This window comes from Lupinus angustifolius, chromosome LG10 (genome assembly GCF_001865875.1).
Source record: "Lupinus angustifolius cultivar Tanjil chromosome LG10, LupAngTanjil_v1.0, whole genome shotgun sequence".
Lineage (NCBI taxonomy): Eukaryota > Viridiplantae > Streptophyta > Magnoliopsida > Fabales > Fabaceae > Lupinus > Lupinus angustifolius.
In genome coordinates this window covers 2,918,398-2,928,613 of record NC_032018.1, presented here as the reverse complement: position 1 = coordinate 2,928,613, position 10,216 = coordinate 2,918,398, and the positions used below count along the sequence as shown (strand labels likewise).

At 33.0% G+C, this 10,216-nt stretch overlaps 2 protein-coding genes across 2 annotated transcripts; one reads left to right on the top strand and one right to left on the bottom strand.

Annotated features, from left to right (window-relative positions):
• Positions 1,591-3,828, top strand: LOC109358908 (probable 3-beta-hydroxysteroid-Delta(8),Delta(7)-isomerase). Its single transcript, XM_019603396.1, has 4 exons — positions 1,591-1,794; positions 2,763-2,909; positions 3,026-3,134; positions 3,321-3,828. Exons 1-4 carry the CDS (start codon positions 1,641-1,643, stop codon positions 3,586-3,588), a joined length of 678 nt encoding a protein of 225 aa, XP_019458941.1. The 5' UTR covers positions 1,591-1,640; the 3' UTR covers positions 3,589-3,828.
• LOC109358365 (protein ASPARTIC PROTEASE IN GUARD CELL 1) lies at positions 7,605-9,472 on the bottom strand. Its single transcript, XM_019602546.1, has one exon. It carries the CDS (start codon positions 9,324-9,326, stop codon positions 7,860-7,862), a length of 1,467 nt encoding a protein of 488 aa, XP_019458091.1. The 5' UTR covers positions 9,327-9,472; the 3' UTR covers positions 7,605-7,859.

Below are 10,216 nucleotides of genomic sequence, written 5' to 3'. Positions count from 1 at the left end.
ACTAATATCCTTTAGTTAACATGACCCTATTATTTAATTAATAAAATAATGAATTCCTATACTTCATTTTGTTATGAATTTGTAGACAATTTTGTGATACTTCTAGACAAAGTGAGTATGTAGATTTTTATGGAGGATTGCAGTTTTCTGGATCAATTAATAAGTTATTAGAGTCATTTACTCTATGAAAGTTTTTTATAACTTTTCTAAAGGAAGTTTGTAGTATTTAAAAACTAGCTTTTAAAAAGTTACTTCAAGTAGCTTCAAAAAACCATAAGAGCTTTCAATAATTTATTTTATACATTTTAAAATTTATCAAATTAAATTAATTACATCACACTAAAATATTCAATATAATTATAAATTAATCATAATTAACTAAACACATAAATAATTATAAATTACTAACTAATACATATAATTAATATTATTTTTTCCTATTATTTAATTACATAAGTAAATAATTTTATTAAATTACTAATAATATACTTATATAATTAAAAATATTATTAATAATTTTACCAAATTAAGAAAAATATTTATTTTATAATATACATATTTAATTAATAAATAGCTAAATAAATAAATACACATTAGAAAGTGATATATATCACTTAGAAAACAATCATTAATAAATAAAATATAATTTTCCTTTTTTTTTTGTGGTTCAACAAATTGAAGTTAGTTCCATAATTAGTTTGTGCTTAGGAATGTCAACAGAGCGGGTCAGAGCCGAGTTTGCATATACCCAAACCCAAAATTCAAAACCCGAACTTAAAAAAACTCAAAAATTATATATGTACTAAGGAAAATATGATATCATTTTCATTTCATTTTTCTCTAGCATTTCTATTTTCTATTGTATTATTTTATTTATTTTATATTTGAAAATTCAATAGTATGTAAAGTAAAATTTGAAATTAAAAACAATAGACACATGTTAGAAATCTTAATTTTAAATTGAATCACACCATTTTGGGGCGAGTTCGGGTCTTTGTTTTACAAAATCCAAACTCAAAAATTAAACCCGGGTAAAACCCAAACCTAAACCCAATCACATCGAGTTTTCCCGTTAATTTCGGATTTGGTTCGAGCATGTACCCATATGTTTAATTTTCATTGTCATCCATGTTTATGCTTGAAAACTCAACTTCAAAACTACCTAGCTAAGATAAGAGCCTTTAACTATCTTCACATCCACCTCACCTTACAATTATATACACTACATGTTAGTTAAAATTGATATCATTTACAATAAATTATACTGATAACATTGAGTTTTAATGAGTGACATTTCTTTTGGTACTGTAAAAGACATTACTCCTAAAAATTAAACTCTCAACCTTTTGATCATTTTGAAGATTTAGTGAGACCTTACAAAACTAATTCAATACTTGTTAATCGACATGAATAAAATTTAATTAGCTTTATTGAGAGAGAGAGAGTGAAAAATTGCCAAAATTTGAATTTCCCCTCTGCAGAAAAGTTAGATCCACCATTAAGAAAATAGATCGAGAAGGGGTATATTTGGAAATGTACCCCCACCCACTCTTTCCAACCCTATTCGTTACCACTCTCAGTTTTATATAGTTATACTCATTCTTTCGAAGAGAATCAGAAAATAGAATAGAACGGCGAAAATGGTGGGATCTAAAGTCGCACCCAGTCATCCTTATGTACCAAGTGATTTGCAGCTATCAGATTATGTTCCATGTTCCCTCTCTCAGATTCAAATTCTCTTTGTCTATGCTTTCGCTTCTATCATCGTTTTTTCTCTCACCTGGATTGTCTCAGGTACATCATTTTTCTAGATTTCAATCAAAATCATTCAATTTCAATTATTTTTAATTGACCCATTAGCTTAATTTGCTCATTCGTGACAGAAAGATTATTTTTTTAAGTAGATTGTGTGAAAGGGAATCTGATTGCTTAATCATGTGGTGTTGGGTTTGATCCCGAGATTTATGTGAAGATTAATCTTTTAGCCATTGGATGAAAAGTTAAAAAAAGATCCAGTTTTTAATTTTATTTGTATACATTGTTTATGAGAGAGTGTAAGATATAATGTAGCTCATTTTCTTTGCTTTTTTCGTGTCTTCTATTTTCATTACTGTTTTTTCTTTTTGCTTTACTTGTACTATATATGTATCTGATCATTGTAGAATTCAATTCCACGATTTCCAGAACTATTATTCCCACTACTTTTATTTTTCTTATCTGTCTTAATTTAATTATTCTGTTATAAAAAAATAACTTTGTTCTGCATTTTATCTGTTATTCAACTCTATGGCTTGATCATATGCAATCCTAGTATCACAATCATTGTGCTGGTTAAGGCTAATAACCATAATATCATTCTTATTCTTGATGATATGTGATTAATCTTAATTAAAGATGTTTGCTTTAAACAAAAAATCTCGGATTCAATTCTGGAATCGAAATATGTAGTTGGTGCACTAATAAAAGCATATCAATTGATTTACACGGTCTCAGCCATCCAATATGTTTTATTTCCACTAAGAATTAGGAATATGAAAATTTGAATACGAAATTGCTTTGTCCTTTGGAGTGTATATTGATATTTTCTTTTACTTGAGCTCTTTACCAAAAATTCACTTTTAAATCATTTGTTGCAACTTGAAGATTTAAGCTGTCTGTATGTATGGCTTTTCATTACCATTCCTATTTGGATTTCTATAATCGGATTTCTGGAAATGAATTCAGATTTTCTGATCCCTTTACTTGACTGTGTATTTTCTCAGGACGCATTCGCAAGTTAACAAAAGTTGATAGACTTCTAATGTCATGGTGGGCCTTCACAGGTCTCACACACTTAATTCTTGAGGCTTATTTTGTTTTCTCACCAGAATTTTACAAGGAGAAGACTGGCTTTTACCTTGCTGAAGTTTGTGAGTCATTTAATTGTTCTTCGACATTGCTTACACTTATAGCATTTACCTTTTGAGGAACTTGCAATTTTAGCTGATGAATGGTTTTTGGTTTTTGTTCTTTGAAAAATTAATAGGGAAGGAATATAGCAAAGCGGATTCAAGGTATGCCGGAAGGGATGCAGGTGTAGTTGGTGTTGAAGGAATAACAGTAGTTTTCGAGGGTCCACTTTCCCTTCTAGCAGTGTAAGTTTATAATAATAAAGATCAAATGATGTGATCATGATGACTAATCTTAATATGTTATAATGTTGCAACTAGTATGTTTTGTTAATGCAGAATATAGACTAAACTAGATAACATGTTTTCATCTCCCCTTATTTTTCGTTGTGTTTTGCTACTTACTGTGTGTATCGCGAATGTGTTTGACAGATACGCAATAGGTTCAAGGAAATCATACAGCTATATACTTCAGTTTGCCATTTCTTTGGGTCAGCTATATGGAACTGTTCTATATTTCCTAACAGGAGTACTACAAGGTGATAACTTTGCTATAAACACATTTTACTACTATGCATACTACATTGGAACAAATGGGTGGTGGATTATAATACCCGCGATCATCATGAACCGCTCCTGGAAGAAGATCTCTGCTGCGGTTCAGGCTCAAGACCAGACTAAAAAGACCAAAGTTCGTTGATGTAGAATTCTTTAAGGTTATTTCAGTTGTATAACAATGGTGAAGTTAATAATGGGGAGATTGAGATAGGAGAGATTGGCTTAAGAATTGTGTCAATTGATTCTATATAACTGCTTTTTCTTGAAAACAGAAACTTATGTTGTCATCATTTTAGAATTATTGTAAGTTTTGAATTACTGATTTGGAATATAGAATGTGATGCATGCACATGCTAGGATGTGGACAGCAGTACTTTTGGTATTTGTAGCTGCACATGTTCCCCTCCTTTCCTTTAATGTCTTTTTTCCTTAAAAAGAAAGGCTTTTATTTTTTACTCCTCCATCCTTGATTACACAAAATAAGAATAGTTGGTAAAAGTAGTTATTACTCTCACATCTATAAAAAAAAATTATGTGAACATTTTAAGATTACCCCTTCATTTATTATTGTAGGAAAAAAATGAGAGGTATATATATTGGTAATTATAAATATAGAGTAACTATTAGGAGTATATTTTACCTAAATATTATAAAGTAGGTTAAAGTTCCATTTCAAATATTTACTATGTCTACTTGTTTTGTGATTTTCAAATATTTTTCAATATGTTAATGGTTAATAATTCCAATTTATTATTACAAAATAGCATTGGTATTTGAAGTTGGATTCCCATATTAGTACAATTATACCATTTATTCAATCAAATAAGTCAAATCAGAAGATATCAGTAAAACCATGTCATATGTATCAACCATTTTACAATTAAAGTAGGCATAACATATAAGATAATGTGGGGCAGGTGAGTTGAAAAGTTTGCTTCATAAGAATAAACCAGAGGTTATCGCAAAAGTTATTCAATGGTGCAGAGCTACTCTACTTGTTTTTATTTTCTTTGATATAAGATTATGTGTTGGTTTTTATTTTGCAGTGATACTTTAGACTCAAATACTGTGCTTGAGAAAATTTAAATGCGAAAGAGAAGCTAATCTCTGAATTGAACATGGAGCTACACAATATTAAGAGTTTAAGACAACCTTATCAAAAGAAAGGGAACAACACATACATGGAGTCAAGAAACTCAATGCAATTCTAAAAAAAAGGTGATATTTTAGTAGGCTGAAGTCTTTTAAGGAATCCCTATTTACTGCATGTTACTAATTTCTAAGAATCATCCTCAATACTAACCAAATATCATGCATTGAGTAACTGAAAATATGTGCTTTACCAATTGTTGCTTATTACTGTTTTCTTTTAGGAAAACAATCTTTTTTTATTCTCTTAACATGTTTTGTTTAGTCGTAGTGATTAGTGGAAAAGTACAATTTCAATTTAAGACAGAATCTGTTAAACATAAACAAAAACTATCCTATAATAGGCTGTGTCCTAGTGACCACTTTTGGGATAGTTAGCTCATTTGTAAGCTTTATCTGACTAAATACTCAGAGTTACTGGTTCCATAGTTCAGTCCTTATCACTCCAATTCTCAGATTTAAATGTAATTCTTTCCAAGCTTCAAGCCCAACATGCTATTGTGTCTTTTCCTCATGGCTTAAGCTTTTGAAACACATGATGGATTTTCTTTAAATAAAAAACAGGAAATATTTGAGAAACATGGTTTAGTGATGCAATCATTTACTTCAACACTTTTATAATACCTGAGGGTTGGAATGTTGATTTCCTTGCAATTTAATCCATGCAATTAGAAGGTTAGCATTTTAGGAAACATTGAAAATTTTATTTTGCTGGACAGTTTTGTAGTGAAAAATTAATTACACATCTAAGTTTTCTTCTGCATTATGTGCATTCCTTATCATTTTGATTTAAATAATTTTAAATTGCTTCGTTTGTGTATGTTGGGAAGAGTGAAGAGTCACAAATGAGACACCACGTCTTGAACCAAAACCTTACAGCATTAGTTTCATGAGTCTTTCCTTCTTATAAACTCTTTCACTCCTCTCTACATATCCAATATCAAAACTCAATGCTTAAAGTTATATGTTTATTATCAATTGACTATACTCTAATGAAGCACAACATATTTTTATTGACATGCGCATTTCATGTTCGTATTTAGTGGCACAGCCTGACTACTCTAATACGAGTATTTGTTTTTTTCAAGAACTCCTCTGGGCCAATGTTGAAGAAAGAGGGCAAGAGTCAGTGAAATCCAATTATAGTAGTGAATCTTCTTTCATTTATTAGTGGCATAATGTCTTAGTAGATTTTTATAAGACTGTAATATCTATACATTGTAATAAGTGTAAATATTTATACATAGGTAATACATTATATATTATTCATTTGATGAAAAATCAATAATTATTAAATATAAATAGTAGATGATGAATGACAACACATAAAACTTATACACAATCATATATATTTTCTCTTTTTATGAGGAGGAACAGATTTTTGAACTTGCATGTTAGCACCCACTTTTTGCAGCATTTGTGGTTGAACTACTTGAGTTTATGCATTTCATCAATGTCATGATTGTAGAAACTGAAAGTCCCCTCTTTTATATTAGTCACCTTCAACATTTGCACTTCAACCACTGCTTTCAATTTTCTACCATGCATGTTAAGATTCAATAATGCTTTTAACATATACCTTGTAGATGATCATTTTACATGATAATATGGGGTCAAATCAAAATGCTGATATGGGCACACACACAAAAACACTTATTAACATGAATATCAATTTGTATTCTTCTTGTAAAGATAAATAAAAATTAACATTTTTGGATATTAGTATAATAATGCTATAATATAAGAATATAAACACACTGCATTTTGTGGATATAAGAAAATTTCTTCGAATTATTTTTTGTTTATGAACAAGACCCCAAAATTAAATTTTTTTGGTTTCCTATAAATATTATATTTTTGCACTTGAGACAATCCTGTCCGAACCGAGAACATGGACCATGACTAATTGGTTAATAGTATAAAGAGATGATAATTTAATATCGTAAATGAGATAATATGGACAGTATAATTTGTTAGGATCTTAAATATGAACATGTTCTTTGAAATTTGGTAGTTGTAGTGGGTTCCAGCAGCTGAAAACGCCACATGACTTGATGAATGATGACACCTTACAAACCAATTATTTACTACAATCCACGAATCCATGCATAATTTTGCCGACAATCACGGTTATAAACCCCATAATTCAATGTCTTGGACCCCACTATTATGTCCCTATAACTATTACTCATGCACATGAACAGATGAGTTGCTAATTTGCTTTTTTGTTAAGAAACCATCACTTGTTACCTTAATTTAATGTTCTATGAGGGACAAAAGTTTATTGCTATTTCATTTCAATTGAGATTTGATTATTGTAGTAGCAAACATTGTGGCAATTTGTTCTTCCCAAACATATATTATAATGCCATAAACCAAAAGAAAATAAAAAGGTTGAACAGACAAACGCCTAACATTCTCTTTCTTTATCCAAAAATAAAAAACATTGTCCACTTTCTCTCTCACTAGCAAGACCATGTGAAATTAATCTCATATCATTGTCACATTGTGAGCCACGTTGCTTACATGCAATGCAAACCTTTCATCACAATATCACTACAATGGAGCACAAAGTGTTATGATCTGTAAAACAGTATCATTATCAATCATAGAACTAAACTGGCTCCAAAGATTGCAAACCTATACTATAACAAACCAATTTTTTCTTCAAAATTCTAAATTAAAATAACCAGAAGACTCTACTTTATGACCCACACCAACCATAGACAAAACCTTTTTCTCATATTTATTTGGATGGGACCCTTCTCCACTACTACCACTGGTCCACCACCCAAACAATTCAATGTCAATAACCACTTGCCCTACCCAAGGCATCATATCCGAATCACAATTCTCATTCCTAAAATGATATAAAAAGCAAGACTTTGTTTATTGAAGATTAGTGATAGGATAATATAGAATTACTCATCCCATGATCATAAAAATTCAATGCTACCTATCTCATTTTTTCATTTTCATGTCCCACACATTGTCAGTTACTATAGTACAAATTATAATTCAGTAAGAACTAAGGTTTTTCCATTGTGTGTGTTTATTTATTGAATAATATTCAGGATTCTTAAATGCAAGTTTTCATGTAAAAATAAAACATTAAATAAATGACCCATCCATGAAAATTTGCTTTGTTTTAAGAATCCTAAACACGCAGGTTTGTGACACAATAAATAAAAACCTACTAATATTAGAAACATTAGTACTATATAAGAGGTGTAGGGATAAATACGTAATTGTCTAAATCTAGCACTAGCACTTGTTGGGTGAGAATCCCACTAAAGAGTTTGCAAGATCAAAGCTGACACGTGTCCCTTGTTGTTGCACATTCCCAATTATTGCCATCGACGATCTCGTCGGCGCAAAAGCGAAGCAAAATGTGCCGGCGGAATCGACCGGAATCAAATAATTCTTCGCCGGCAACGCCCACGATTTCCCGCCATTAAAATGAAACGACACCGTCGGAACCCTTACCGAACTCAGGGACGAGAAATCATAACACGTGTCGAAGAGCGCAAACCCATCAGCTGAACGCAGATTCTGAGTCAGCCTCTTGAACGTGTCACGAACCGAGTTATAAGCCTGAGTCTGCAATCGAGTTATCGCGGTTCCACAATCAAGGATAACACCACCACCGGAATTCCCCGCCGCGAAAGTCTCCGGCGGAATTGAAACCACTTCGCCGCCGACGCTGATTCCTTGAAGCTCGACGTAGTAAAACGTATCAACCTTCTGATTCTTCAGCAACGGTGCAGTTACCGAGTCACCGGGTCGTGGTGAGTTGAACTCGAGCGTGGACGATTTTCCCGAGTCACGATCAACTAAACAATACGAAAACGACGTCGCTTTGATTTGCTTAGTTAGAGATAAAGGCCCACCACCTAGGCCCAAAAGCCCAGCAGCACCAACAAATAAGCCTTCATTATCATGCCCGCACCCGATTGCAACCCGGTTCACTGAACCGGAGTTACCAAACGTCATCGTTTCAGTCATGAACTCACCAACAGTGAAAGAACCATCACCGTAAGAAACTTGGTAGAGGCACTTATTGTTTCTGCATGCTGACGTGTCAAGAACTTGGCACTGTTGAGAATCGCAGGGTAACGGGTAGAACGATGTGGACTGGGTCGGGTCATAAAACGGGTCAGATTGTTGGTAACAATCGTCGCAGGGTTTGCATTGAAGCCAGTTCACGTCGCTTCCGGTGTCGAGAACCATGTAGAAGGGTTTGGAGGGCTGGCCCACACCGACGCGTGTGAAGTACTCGCCGGATCCTTGGTTCGACCCGGATGAGATTGGTGTGGAGAAGTCTTCGGGTCGGATCATGGTTTGTTGGGTCGGGTGGAGGTCGGATTTGGAGAGATTGTATAGAGCGAGTTGGAGTTTTGTGTTGAGCGAGTCGACTCGGGCTGAGTCACGGGCGAGTCGGGAGAGGATTAAGGCTTTGTAGTCTTTGTGGTGTGTGGTGTGGATACTCTCTCTTGGGTGCAGGTGAAGAGAGAAGAAGGTTGTGTTTGTTTTTGTTTCTTGATTTTTAGAAGGTTGTAGAAGGTCTGGGTTAAAGGTGAGAACTTGGTGGGTTTGATGAAGTGAAGAAGAGATGTCAAGAGTAGTGGTGTGTGATGGTGAGATTCTAGAGGAAGTGGTAGAAGGAAAGTGGAAGAGAGAAAGGGAAAGTGTTATGAAGAGAAGGAATGGTGAGTTGAGATTCAAAGCCATTGTTTGTGTTTGGGTTTGGGTTTGAGTGTGAGTGTGGAGTTGAGGGGAGTGCTTGGCTTTATTGCTTTGAAAAAAGATTAGGAGGAGAGAGATAGGTAGATGCTTGCATCAGATTGATTTGTTGGTTGGTGGATGAAGACAATAAATTAAAGAAAGTGAGAAAGAGATGACCGGACCAAAAAAATTTGTTCATATGTTATATGCAGTAAACTTCAACAAATCATATATACGCATTAAATCATACTACACTTTGTGTACGTATTTTAAATATAAAGCTCGCATTCTGCTAGTATTACCCAATACCCAATAGGAATGCCCACATACTTAGCAAGCTAACTTGCCCTACAAAGTGGACAAGTGACTAAAATTATATACCCCCGTGAACATTGTCCATTTACCATTACTTCTTTCTAATTGCAAATTTTGTTTTGGTTTGCATGCTTAAAGAAATGCTTATTTTACTGTATTTGGGTTTACTGTGAAGAGTGTGAATGCTGCATGTTATTTTCTATCCCACTTATTTAATATGAATTCCTCTATGACAAATTTATTGGTAACGTAAATTGGGTCAGGGATGTCAATCTCCGTTTTAAACTAAACTTGGCTAAACTGCTATACTATTTTTTGTTGCTTATATTAATTTTGTACTCATTCTATATTGTTTATGTTAGCGAAAACATTGGTTTTAGTCTTCATTCAGGGCATGATTGTTAGCAAATATTTTAAATCTTTTCATTACTTGGTATGTGTGATTAAAAGAAGTAGAAAATGATTTTCTACGTATTTTAAGCTCTATTAACACGCTTCTCTTAATTTGTTTGTAGGTCGCACTGAGTTTTCTTCATCACAAACTGATATTCCATGTACGAGAGTTGGAAGGGTTAATCTCA